Source organism: Pagrus major, chromosome 19 (genome assembly GCF_040436345.1).
Source record: "Pagrus major chromosome 19, Pma_NU_1.0".
Lineage (NCBI taxonomy): Eukaryota > Metazoa > Chordata > Actinopteri > Spariformes > Sparidae > Pagrus > Pagrus major.
The window spans coordinates 11,961,387-11,975,646 of NC_133233.1; the positions used below are offsets into that span (position 1 = coordinate 11,961,387).

At 38.2% G+C, this 14,260-nt stretch overlaps 1 protein-coding gene across 1 annotated transcript; it reads right to left on the reverse strand.

Moving 5' to 3' along the window:
- Positions 1-811: 811 nt before the first annotated feature.
- Positions 812-13,574, reverse strand: LOC141014627 (sialoadhesin-like). Its single transcript, XM_073488501.1, has 10 exons — positions 13,559-13,574; positions 13,246-13,314; positions 12,592-12,975; positions 12,049-12,354; positions 11,686-11,934; positions 2,812-3,117; positions 2,449-2,697; positions 2,211-2,286; positions 1,896-1,935; positions 812-1,070 (listed from the first exon to the last, which is right to left on the reverse strand). Exons 2-10 carry the CDS (start codon positions 13,307-13,309, stop codon positions 831-833), a joined length of 1,914 nt encoding a protein of 637 aa, XP_073344602.1. The 5' UTR covers positions 13,310-13,314; positions 13,559-13,574; the 3' UTR covers positions 812-830.
- Positions 13,575-14,260: the final 686 nt, after the last annotated feature.

Sequence of the window (14,260 nt, forward strand, 5' to 3'; positions counted from 1 at the left end):
AAAACCACATCTGTAGTACGTTTTGTAACTGCAGTTTCCTTTAGTTTGTTGCTTGATATCAACAGTCATAAAACATTATAGATGTGACTTGTAATTAATTGTAAGTTCAAGTGTCTTATAGATGCTCTTGACTAGTTTTTAACAGTGATGGAATGAAACCAAGTACATTAACCTAAGTACTTTACTTGACTACTATTTTGAGGTACTACTTTACTTGAGTATTTCCACTTCCTGCTACCTTATAGTTCCTCTCCACTTGTACTTTCTACTCCACTACATTGATTTTATACCTTTAGTTACTGGTAACTTTACAGAGTGCATGCCGCAGCAGAGCACGTAGCGCAGTTTAAATTTATTTATTTTATCAGAATAAAAAAAACTGGATATGATAATCATTAAAATGCTGAATTTCAGATGAAGTAACCCATATTATACAGTATATTCAGTACTTACATGTAAATATATGCAATTAACTTTTACTTTTGATCTTGAAATACATTTATTGTGTAAATTAAATTAAATAACTTCTAACGTTGAGGTGTCTGTAGCCAGCTGATGCCAGTGCCACTTACTTTAGATTCAGGCTATCACGCATTAATTTAGAACGGTGAACGTACAGTTTATATCAGGATTTAATTGATGAACTACTCAACGATATACTACACTATCTGAGCCGCAGGGTGTGGAGGTTTTGAGCTTCCCTTTATCTAACTTTAGTCAGTGAAGATGACATTTTCTTGTCTAGGCTCCAGTGTCTTTTCTGCATTAACTGACTGTAAAAAATGAATCTATATTATGAATCCAAGCCAAATATGATCTCAAAACAATACTCATTTTTTCTTCACTTGAGCGTAGAGATCCTCTGGCCCGTCAGCAGTCTGTCTTGAGCTGTTTGCTGGCTTGGACACATTGACCTGTGCATACACTGTGTCCTGCTGCTGTCCACTGTCCTGTGCTGAGTCAGAGGACGGTTCAGGTCTGCGCTTGGCGAAGTCGATCTCTCCATAGTGGATGTTTTCTTCTGGTATGCTGGATGGTACTTGAAGAGCCAGCTCGTCGTAGATTTGACTCTGAAAATTGAATCAAACAAGAAATATTGTGAGCTGGATCCTTTCATACTAAAGTTTACTAAATGGCCTTTTGGACAAATTTGAATCTGGTTTTTGACCACAGCACAGCACTGGTAATGGTGTTAAATGACATAAATCTAAATACTGATTATGGTTAACAATTCGCTCTGATGCTGCTGGATTACTGTGACCTTTAATATTATTGAAAGTAAAGTGATTATGATTATCTGGAGCAATCCTCACTAGTTTATCGAAGCTGTTTTGCAGTGATCATTAATCTGGGTGAAGGAGTCCCCTGGGGTTTGACTCTTGGGCCACTACTATTCAACTGCAGCAGATAGACTCACTGTGTCAGTGTGTAGAGCAAGTAAATAAACTGATATAACTTATTTCATTCATTCATTTTCATTAGTTATATTTCACAGTTAGGAGGAAAGACTTGAAATTATTATTCGGTTGATTCAAGAACTAGTCTACAATAAAAAGACAAAAGACGAGCAAAACATGGTTTGAACCAACTATTCATCACCACAGCTTTGCTTTTAGCTACTGTGCTGTTAACAGATTAAACCAATTTTGCAACAAAAATAAATTGTCTACTGTGTCTGTTTTACAGTTTTGGAGGGTGATTGCTTAACATTATCCAACCACTGTGTTGCTAACAGATTGTGTTGTCCCATTTGTTGTGTTTCTTAATATTGAACCCACTCAGTAACCTGTCAAAGATTGTCTACTTTCACACAGAAGACACAATCACTGTGAACAGATGCAAATACTCACAAGAAACCGTTCACTACTGTACAAAGAAGTTAAGTATTTACTCACCTGAGTCTGTTGTGGACTTTGATGTTTCAACTTAAAACACCTGGAAGCAATAGAGAGCTGTCAGAATAACAAGGACTAAGGACTGAAGCAGACAGTTTTGGATGTGTATCAGTGGAATTAAAAGAAAAAAGTTTTGTTGAAATTAAGTCACAGAACAACTTCTTTGTTTGTTCCCTTTTCTTAGAGTTTCAGAGCAGGTCACTTTAAACAGTGCAAAAATGTAAACATGAGGAATCTGTTTGTGTAGAAATGAACAAAACAGACACATCACATCTTCATCCATACCCTCACCATGAACGTAGGTTTGATACTCACCAAACACAGACTGCAAGGCAGATGAGTATGATGACAATAATCCCTCCAAGAGCTGGACCCCATACTACAGAGTTCTCTGTTCATCAAAAAAGAAAAGTTCAGTAAAACTCAGTGACTGAAAGAAAACCGAGGTTGAATGTAGATATGTAACAAGTCTGTTGTGGTACTTTACAGGGAACTAAAACAAAGGAAAGCAGGTTAGATTAAATGAGCAGATTCAGTCCAGTTGTTCATTTACCTGCAACATTCAAATGGATCTGTGACGACGTCTGGTTACCGAGATCATTTGTGGCCACACAGTAATAATCTCCACCATCTGTCACATCAAAGCTGTAAAAGTGTCCTTCAGATACATTCATTGGTCCATCTTTACTGTTCCTGAACCAGGTGAAGCTGCTGACGGGAGGCTTGGCTCTGCTGGAGCAGGTCAGGTTCACCCAGCTACCTGCTGATGCACTGATGGACACTGAGGTGTTTTTAGGAGCATCTGAGGAAAATGTGACAGAGATGTGAGATATGAGAGTAACATCAGAGCCTGAATAAGATCCTTTATTTTTATCATGTGCTGACAGGATCCAATAACAAACTCTGGTTGTCTTACATGAAACACTGAGAGTCTTTGTCTCCTCTGCTGTCTTGACATCTTGTCCTTCATTCACAGGATATGTGGCAGAACAGCTGATGTTGTATCCATCATGTTGGTCTGACAGAGTGATGGTCTCCTGGATTTGAGTTGTAAAGGTCCCATCTGTGTTTTCCTCTATTTGGTTGTGAGAGTCTTGTTGGAGATTCCAGGTGAGTTTAGGAGGGGAGTGTGGACAGGGAGTGAAAGCTGAGCAGGTTATAGTGACAGACTCCTTCTCCTTCAGATTATCTGAGATCTCAATTGTGGGGCGACGAGGAGAATCTGTGGGTTCAAATCAAATAAAGATTTAAATAATCAAAGAAATCATGTTAAATTCATTAATTTGTGTTTTTAAATGCCAAAGCTGAAACAGAATCTTACAATCACACAATTTCCTCCATAATGTGACTATTTAATGTCAAACAGTAATGACACAACAGAATTAAAATGTATTATTGACTCTTGTTTATTCTAAACAATAACATTATTTATAATAACACAGAAACAAAACTCTCTTACCTTCAACTGTTATTTGAAGAGGATCACAAACCGCTGTTGCCTTGAATGGGTCGTTCTCAATCCTGAAGTAGTATGTGTTTGTGTAACTTGTGATTAAACTGGAAAATAAAGTGGTGCAGTTTTTCTCTCTCAGGTTTCCAGTTATCTTCATTGGATAGATGTTATCTTTGTTCTTACTGTGGAAAATCACATTGTTTTCACCTTTGTAATGACTTTTAAACCACACTCCAAAGATTTTGCTTTTGCGGTTGAACTCTCCTTCTGGATCAGGTCTAAAGTTACATGGGATTTGCAAACAAGATCCACTCAGTGCTTCCATCTTCTTTGGTGCAGTAATGAAGAGGGCTGAATCTTCAGGACAAGCAGCAGAAACACCTGTAAACCAGAATCATGATGAACAAAATGTTTCAAACAATATTCATTCAGAGAAAGACAAAATATACTTCAGCAATTATATTTTACATTATGGCTGTTTTCATTGTACAGTCTGTTAATGGTCATTTTATCGTTTTACCAGAAGCAGATAACAATCTCCACTTAATCCCACACAAGCCTGACCCCCGGTGGTGACCAAACCCAGTGACACAAACACTCCAATGATTCAAGTAATGTCTCCAAATAAAAGTGAGAGAACAAACAGCTCACCTGAGAGAAAGAAGAGGCTCAGCAACATGTTGGCTGTCACCATATTCACACACAGGACTGACATGACACTCATCACCTGGATTTGAAAGAAAAAGGTACTTTTCAATATTTTAATCAAAACATCTTTTTAAACAAATCATTCATGTTGTTTCAACCTCAAAGTCAAACATTCAGATCAGGAACTTGCCACCAAGTGTTGTGTGTGTAGTGATGAATAATATCTGCAGAGTTGCTCTGAAAACAGTTTGAATATGAATTAAAAGTGAGCACGTTTTTGATATTATAAAGTTTAAATATAAAAAGCAGTAACATTTGACCTTACCAAACGATCCTGCAGCTAAAACAGAGAAGAATTTGTGAATGTCAGCAGAACAGCAACAGACCCAGTAACAGACGTCCCCGCTCAGACTTTGTGATAGACAAGCAAACAAACTTCTTGTTTAACGCAACTGAAATACTGCAGAAATAAGAGAAGGCTTCACCCTTCCTGTTCACACACTGTGAGTGAGAAAGTCTTCAGCTCATCAGAATGCAGATGAGACGAGACTCACTGCAGCATCTTGCATTTCTTTCGTAGCACATATTATATTAACATTTTAACTTCTTGATCACATGTAGGTTTGATTCAAGTGAACAGTAGATATAAAATGTCGACAAGTAGAATATAGACTGTGTTCTATTACGAGTAGTTTGGTTCTTCAGGAGAGATGAGAGGTTTTAAATTGGGTTCATCAGTGAACTAATGCAATTCATCCTTAATGAGAATATCTGTCACAGTCAATATATCAAGCATTTCTCTAGATTCACTGTTGATGACGATGATTTCTAGATCTGAATCTAAATACTGATTATGGTTAACAATTAGCTTTGATGCTGCTGGATTACACTGTGACCTTTTTTTAATATTATTGAAAGTAAAGTGATTATGATTATCTGGAGCCAAAAGGACCGGCTCGCCAGTGAAAGAGGGCACATTGGTGAGCCCGACTTCCTCCAGTTCCAGCCCTCTTGTTCGTATCAATCTACCTGCATCCCTCCAGTGGTCATGTGAGTCTATTCCCACTCATGTTTTTGTGGATTCCAGTGCTGACGACAGCTTCATTGACTCCGCCATGGTAGAACAAACACGCATCCCCGTTGAAACCCTCAACACCCCCAAGACAGTAAACGCCCTTGATGGACACCGTTTGGCCTCCGTAACTCATCGCACAATACCCATCACGTTAACCATCTCTGGAAATCATCGATAGTGTCGATTGGAGGAATATATCAACAACTCCCTGGCTACTGGCTTAATTAGGTCCTCCTCGTCTCCCCTCAGGGCTGGCTTCTTCTTTGTGGGTAAGAAGGATGGGCCCCTTCGCCCCCTGTATTGATTGCCGAGGCCTCAATGACATTACAGTGAAGAATAAATATCCACTTCCCCTGATAGATCCCTCCTTCAAGCCACGTTGTCATGCGAAGATTTTCACAAAACTCGACCTTCGGAACGCCTACCACCTGGTCTGCATTCGGGAGGGCAACGAGTGGAAGACGGCGTTCAACACCCCCCTTGGACATTTTGAGTATCAGGTGATGCCTTTCGGCCTTACTAATGCCCCAGTGGTTTTTCAAGCTCTTATTTACGACATTCTCCGTGACATGCTTAACCATTTTGTTTTCATCTACTTGGGTGAAATATTGATCTTCTTCAGGACACGAACACATCGAGCAGGTGAGGTTGGTGTTCCTTGAACAAACTGTCAACACATAAAACACTAATAAAAGGAGACAGAAACCACAGCACCATAACAACTTCAATACTGTTGATTATCACAAAAGATGAGGTTTTAAATTGGACCTTCACACAGAGCTGCTTCTCATACAGCTGAAATCTCACCAGTTGGGACTGTTAGGTTAAATACTGGAGTGATCAGGTATTTTAAGGGAAACTGAGTCACAGGGGGTAAAGATTTGGATGATCTGTTAGCAAAGAGAAACTGAAGGAAAGTGTTCCAGTCAAAGAATAAATAGTCAATACTTGGACGATGAACACAGTTGTGGAGCACATGATGAAGACATTTTGTTGCAGAGAGCTGTGTGGAGGACTTGCTGACAGAAGCAGCAAACCAACTTCCCTGTTTACTTTTAGCTCTCAGGTTTATCTCAGAACTCTCTTCATGACTTTGTAGGGTTACATCCCACCACTTCTCTTTAGCATTGTCACTTTGGTTTATCAGCCACACACAGAAACAGGTCTCCTTCATCTGCATATATATGTATATATAAAGCAAGAAAAATTGATTGAAGAAAGAAAAAAAAAACGCTTCTACTATAATAATAATAATAATAATAATAATAATAATAATAATAATGAGATTTCCATTTTCAGAAACAGGGAACTAACAAATCATACTATTTCTTTTGTCTTTAGTAATGATATGACCTTTATGTTGGTTGTTATATTGAGATATGCAGCCTTTTTTGAAGATATCAGAAGATTTTGACACAAACTATGAATCCTAAAATTACCAACACAAACACAAAAATCTGCATCACTCTTCATGTTTGTGGTGGTGGTGACTAGTGATGAATTTAGATCAGAGGAGTTGTGAACAGGAGCAGTTCAAAGTGTCGCCATGACCAGCTGGTGGTGTATGAACCACTCATGACTTAAAGCACAAAAAGCTCACTGCTAATCAAAAACTCAGAGCCAGAAGTTAATATTTTATTAAAGTCATTTCTGCAGCACAGAGAAACATAACAATTAAAAACAGCACTGATTGATCTGCATTAACAATCAATTAAAGCATCATTCATGTTCTTTTGGAGCAACTTCAACTTCACACATTCAAACCAGGAACTTGCCATGAACAACCAGATGTCACTGCATTATTAATGATGTGTGCAGAGTTGCGCGAAAACCAGTTTGAATATGAATTCTGAGTGAGTGAGTTCATGATATCACAGCTCAAATAAAATGTCGCCGAAGCAGCTTCTCATTTCTTTGAGGTTCATTTATGCTAAACCAAAACTCAACAAACACAATATATCATGTCTTTTCATAAAAAACAACCAAAATAAAAACCTCTCTGAGTTCAATAGTTCAAACATAAAAAGCAGAAACATTTGACCTCACCAAACGAGCCTGCAACAGACCCAGCAACAGGTCCCTGCTCAGACAGGCGACAAAAATGGTGCAGAAATAAGAGAAGTTTTCATTCTTCCTGTTCACCCCATCTAAGTGAGGAAGTCATCAGCTTATCAGAATGTAAATGACTTATTCTGAAATATAATTTTGATCATAGGACTCACTCAGCCTGTATGTGTTATCTCCTTTTGTGGTTCATGTTACATTAACAACAATAGTGACGTGTACACATGTAGTCATGATTTGGGTGACCAGTAGATATAAAATGTAGACATAAAGGCTGTTTTTAATTTTGTGCAACCATTTTGTTATAACAAAGGAGAATGATGTGAGACCATCAGTACAGACAGACTGTTTTATTAGACAAATATGTGAGAAACTCCCCCAGATTAAGATCATGTTGATCACAAGTTAAAGGCCAGACGATTATTTTTAACAGCAGTATGGTTCAGCGCTGGGCTCCCCTTCTCCTCGTGCATATGTTTGCTTGTTCATGGGCAAGTTTGAGGAAGATTTCATTCACAATAACAACAAGAACAGTCAATATATCGAGCATTTTTCCAGATTCATTGATGATATGTTTATGATGTGGTCAGGCAATGAAGAGGAGCTTTCAAGGTTCTTCTCATATTTAAATTCATGTACCGTCTCCCTCAACAGATAAGAGTGTTGATTCCAAACATTTTCTAGATGTCAAAATGATCATGAACGCAGAAGAAAATGACCACATGTATCTTTGGGAAATACCCTGACAGAAACTATTTCTTCTGAGTTTTATGGCTCAGCAATGACTGACTTTTAGGGTTAATGTTTTTCACTCTGGGTGGAGTCAGTGATTTAACTGACCTGGCACCCTTAAAAAGGTAGTACACACACATTTGTACACACTGATGAAGGCAAGATGGCTGAAAACATTGTGCGTCCCTCCAGACAGATGATTAAATGAGCTCATTAATATTCCTGAGTGTGACCTTGTCTTGTTTTAAACTGGGCCTTTATGCAGAGATGCTTCTCAATAAGAATACATAGTCAATACATGGACAATGAACACAGTTGTGGAGCACATGATGAAGACATTTTGCTGCAGAGAGCTGTGTGGAGGACTTGAAGACAGAAGCAGCAAACCAACTTCCCTGTTTACTTCTCAGGTTTTACTCAGAGCTCTGTTATAACTTTATCACTTTACATCCCACCACTCCCCTTTAGTATTCTCACTTTGGGTTATTAGCCACACACAGACACAGGCCTCTTTCATCTAAGTTATATATATAAAGTACTGCTACCTCACACCTAATGCCTCAACTTACTCAACCCCAAAGACGAGACCACAGAGTTCTCGTAACTCGTTTTGAGCTTTTCTCACTGCTGCTCTGCAATGCTTTGTATGCTTCATCACCATGAGACTATAATACAATAGTGACATTTAAACAAATGTACAGTTTACAGAGCCAAAGAAAAAACACTGATCGAGGCAACAGACAGAGCTGGTGAGGCTCCTTCTGTTGGATCAGGCGACCAATCCTGTTGTGGTTTTGTCAAAATACAACCAAACAAATAAATGCACATCAGAAGTAAGATTTGAAAAAAGAGGCAGATTTGTTCACTTTTGCAGCACACAGCTGTAAAAAGTGTTCTGCGTTTGTGTCAAATCATAAAGAGGATTAACAGAAACATTAAGTGTCTAAGTGGTTTATTTTGCACATGACATCCTCAGTTTACCATCCACCACTTCTCTTTTACACACTTTAATTCATCAACAACAAAATGCTTTGAATTCTTCAGTCGTCTATATACAAACACAAATGATAGGATAAGTGATAAAAGCGCTTCATCTTAAATATCTGAGACTCTCTTTTTTGTCACTTTTGAATATATATTTTTGCACACAAAGAATCACCAGCGAGGGGAAGAAGAATAATGTTTATATGAGAAGGTGCCTAAAAGCAACCCAACTGTACACAGAGCTGGATTTGTTTCTATGTTCTCCTCCATTAAGAAACATTAGAGAACATCTGCCCTCCAGGCAGAAAGACGTATTTCACATTAGGAGGAATTTACATTGAAATGCTGATCAATCCTCACGTTCTATGAAAACCACATCTGTAGTACGTTTTGTAACTGCAGTTTCCTTTAGTTTGTTGCTTGATATCAACAGTCATAAAACATTATAGATGTGACTTGTAATTAATTGTAAGTTCAAGTGTCTTATAGATGCTCTTGACTAGTTTTTAACAGTGATGGAATGAAACCAAGTACATTAACCTAAGTACTTTACTTGACTACTATTTTGAGGTACTACTTTACTTGAGTATTTCCACTTCCTGCTACCTTATAGTTCCTCTCCACTTGTACTTTCTACTCCACTACATTGATTTTATACCTTTAGTTACTAGTTACTTTACAGAGTGCATGCCGCAGCAGAGCAAGTAGCGCAGTTTAAATTTATTTATTTTATCAGAATAAAAAAAACAGAAAAACCTGGATATGATAATCATTAAAATGCTTAATTTCAGATGAAGTAACCCATATTATACAGTATATTCAGTACTTACATGTAAATATATGCAATTTACTTTTACTTTTGATCTTGAAATACATTTATTGTGTAAATTAAGTTAAATAACTTCTAACGTTGAGGTGTCTGTAGCCAGCCAGCACTTACTTTAGATTCAGGCTATCACGCATTAATTTAGAACGGTGAACGTACAGTTTATATCAGGATTTAATTGATGAACTACTCAACGATATACTACACTATCTGAGCCGCAGGGTGTGGAGGTTTTGAGCTTCCCTTTATCTAACTTTAGGCAGTGAAGATGACATTTTCTTGTCTAGGCTCCAGTGTCTTTTCTGCATTAACTGACATAAAACATTTTGCATACGTAAAAAATGAATCTATATTATGAATCCAAGCCAAATATGATCTCAAAACAATACTCATTTTTTCTTCACTTGAGCGTAGAGATCCTCTGGCCCGTCAACAGTCTGTCTTGAGCTGTTTGCTGGCTTGGACACATTGACCTGTGCATACACTGTGTCCTGCTGCTGTCCACTGTCCTGTGCTGAGTCAGAGGACGGTTCAGGTCTGCGCTTGGCGAAGTCGATCTCTCCATAGTGGATGTTTTCTTCTGGTATGCTGGATGGTACTTGAAGAGCCAGCTCATCGTAGATTTGACTCTGAAAAATGAATCAAACAAGAAATATTGTGAGCTGGATCCTTTCATACTAAAGTTTACTAAATAACAAATTTGACTCTGGTTTTTGACCACAGCACAGCACTGGTAATGGTGTTAAATGACATAAATCTAAATACTGATTATGGTTAATAATTAGCTTTGATGCTGCTGGACTACTGTGACCTTTAATATTATTGAAAGTAAAGTGATTATGATTATCTGGAGCAATCCTCACTAGTTTTCATGGACATGGCGATGCTGTTTTGCAGTGATCATTAATCTGGGTGAAGGAGTCTCCCAGGGTTTGACTCTTGGGCCACTACTATTCAACCACAGCAGGTAGACTCGCTGTGTCAGTGTGTAGAGCAAGTAAATAAACTGATATAACTTATAACATTTATTGATTTTCATTAGTTATATTTCACAGTTAGGAGGAAAGACTTGAAGTCATTATTCGGTTGATTCAAGAACTAGTCTACAATAAAAAGACTAAAGACGAGCAAAACATGGTTTGAACCAACTATTCATCACCACAGCTTTGCTTTTAGCTACTGTGCTGTTAACAGATTAAACCAATTTTGCAACAAAAATAAATTGTCTACTGTGTCTGTTTTACAGTTTTGGAGGGTGATTGCTTAACATTATCCAACCACTGTGTTGCTAACAGATTGTTTTGTCCCATTTGTTGTGTTTCTTAATATTGAACCCACTCAGTAACCTGTCAAAGATTGTCTACTTGCACACAGAAGACACAATCACTGTGAACAGATGCAAATACTCACAAGAAACAGTTCACTACTGTACAAAGAAGTTAAGTATTTACTCACCTGAGTCTGTTGTGGACTTTGATGTTTCAACTTAAAACACCTGGAAGCAATAGAGAACTGTCAGAATAACAAGGACTCAGTACTGAAGCAGACAGTTTTGGATGTGTATCAGTGGAATTAAAAGAAAAAAGTTTTGTTGAAATTAAGTCACAGAACAACTTCTTTGTTTGTTCCCTTTTCTTAGAGTTTCAGAGCCGGTCACTTTAAACAGTGCAAAAATGTAAACATGAGGAATCTGTTTGTGTAGAAATGAACAAAACAGACACATCACATCTTCATCCATACCCTCACCATGAACGTAGGTTTGATACTCACCAAACACAGACTGCAAGGCAGATGAGTATGATGACAATAATCCCTCCAAGAGCTGGACCCCATATTACAGAGTTCTCTGTTCATCAAAAAAGAAAAGTACAGTAAAACTCAGTGACTGAAAGAAAACCGAGGTTGAATGTAGACATGTAACAAGTCTGTTGTGGTACTTTACAGGGACCTAAAACAAAGGAAAGCAGGTTAGATTAAATGAGCCAATCCAGTCCAGTTCTTCATTTACCTGCAACAGCCAAACGAACCCATAATGACGTCTTGTTACCGAGATCATTTGTGGCCACACAGCAATAATCTCCACCATCTGTCGCATCAAAGCTGTAAAAGTGTCCTTCAGCTACATTCATTGGTCCATCTGTGCTGTTCCTGAACCAGGTGAAGCTGCTGACGGGAGGCTTGGCTCTGCTGGAGCAGGTCAGGTTCACCCAGCTACCTGCTGATGCACTGATGGACACTGAGGTGTTTTTAGGAGCATCTGAGGAAAATGTGACAGAGATGTGAGATATGAGAGTAACATCAGAGCCTGAATAAGATCCTTTATTTTTATCATGTGCTGACAGGATCCAATAACAAACTCTGGTTGTCTTACATGAAACACTGAGAGTCTTTGTCTCCTCTGCTTTCTTGACATCTTGTCCTTCATTCATAGGATATGTGGCAGAACAGCTAATGTTGTATCCATCATGTTGGTCTGACAGAGTGATGGTCTCCTGGATTTTAGTTGTAAAGGTCCCATTTGTGTTTTCCTCTATTTTGTTGTGAGAGTCTTGTTGGAGATTCCAGGTGAGTTTAGGAGGGGAGTGTGGACAGGGAGTGAAAGCTGAGCAGGTTATAGTGACAGACTCCTTCTCCTTCAGATCACCTGAGATCTCAATTCTGGGGCGACGAGGAGAATCTGTGGGTTCAAATCAAATACAGATTTAAATAATCAAAGAAATCATGTTAAATTCATTAATTTGTGTTTTTAAATGCCAAAGCTGAAACAGAATCTTACAATCACACAATTTCCTCCATAATGTGACCATTTAATGTCAAACAGAAATGACACAACAAAATTAAAATGTATTATTGACTCTTGTTTATTCTAAACAATAACATTATAGACTGACTGACAGAAACAAAACTCTCTTACCTTCAACTGTTATTTGAAGAGGATCATAAACAGCTGTTGCCTTGAATGGGTCGTTCTCAATCCTGAAGTAGTATGTGTTTGTGTAACTTGTGATTAAACTGGAAAATAAAGTGGTGCAGTTTTTCTCACTCAGGTTTCCAGTAATACTCATTGGATAGATGTTTTTTGTCCCACTACTGTTAAAAATCACATTGCTACGATCCTGTTCAAATCTTGAGTCACTCTTAAACCACACTCCAAAGATTTCTCTGCTGCTGTCAAACTTGTCTTCTGGATCAGGTCTAAAGTAACATGGGATTTGCAAACAAGATCCACTCAGTGCTTCCATCTTCTCTGGTGCAGTAATGAAGAGGGCTGAACTCCTAGTACAAGCAGCCAAAACACCTGTAAACCAGAATCATGATGAACAAAATGTTTCAAACAATATTCATTCAGAGAAAGACAAAATATACTTCAGCAATTATATTTTACATTATGGCTGTTTTCATTGTACAGTCTGTTAATGGTAATTTTATTGTTTTACCAGAAGCAGATAACAATCTCCACTTAATGCCACACAAGCCTGATCTCCGGTGGTGACCAAACCCAGTGACACAAACACTCCAATGATTCAAGTAATGTCTCCAAATAAAAGTGAGAGAACAAACAGCTCACCTGAGAGAAAGAAGAGGCTCAGCAACATGTTGGCTCTCACCATATTCACACACAGGACTGACATGACACCTGGATTTGAAAGAAAAAGGTACTTTTCAATATTTTAATCAAAACATCTTTAAACAAATCATTCATGTTGTTTCAACCTCAAAGTCAAACATTCACACCAGGAACTTGCCACCAAGTGTTGTGTGTGTAGTGATGAATAATATCTGCAGAGTTGCTCTGAAAACAGTTTGAATATGAATTCAAAGTGAGTACGTTTTTGATATTATAAAGTTTAAATATAAAAAGCAGTAACATTTGACCTTACCAAACGATCCTGCAGCTAAAACAGAGAAGAATTTGTGAATGTCAGCAGAACAGCAACAGACCCAGTAACAGACGTCCCCACTCAGACTTTGTGATAGACAAGCAAACAGACTTTGTTGTTTCAGACGACTAAAATAGTGCAGAAATAAGAGAAGTCTTCATCCTTCCTGTTCACACACTGTGAGTGAGAAAGTCATCAGCTCATCAGAATGCAGATGAGACGAGACGAGACTCACTGCAGCATCTTGCATCTTCTTTCATAGCACATATTATATTAACAACATTTCAACTTCTTGATCACATGTAGGTTTGATTCAAGTGAACAGTAGATATAAAATGTCAACAAGTAAAATATAGAGTGTGTTCTATTACAAGTAGTTTGGTTCTTGTGGAGAGATGAGAGGTTTTTGTCACACCTCTCACACCTCTTTTGTCTTGTCTTGGGTTTTTGTCTCGTAACGTCCTGTTTTATTTTGAAACCTAACTCTCCTCTCGTTTCAGGTCACTTGCCCTTCCTCATGTGTCACCAGTCTGATTGTCTCACCTGATCCCTGATTGTTTCCACCTGTTCCCCATTACCCTCATGTGCTTATAGTCTGCGTCTCCCCTTTGTCTTGTGCCAAAGTGTTTCGTCCTGGTCCGTGCACCCAAGCCCTTTTTCACAGTCATAGTCAGGTTTTCCAAGAGTTTTGCTACGCCACGT

Bases quoted from the DNA above. Each gene is read 5' to 3' on its own strand.
- LOC141014627 (XM_073488501.1), bottom strand. From the start codon at position 13,309: ATGTCAGTCCTGTGTGTGAATATGGTGAGAGCCAACATGTTGCTGAGC. The intron at 2,287-2,448 runs GTAAATGAACAA...TTTGATGAACAG, and splicing joins GATCCATTTGAATGTTGCAG to AGAACTCTGTAGTATGGGGT. The intron at 1,071-1,895 runs GTGAGTAAATAC...TTCAATTTTCAG, and splicing joins AAAGTCCACAACAGACTCAG to AGTCAAATCTACGACGAGCT.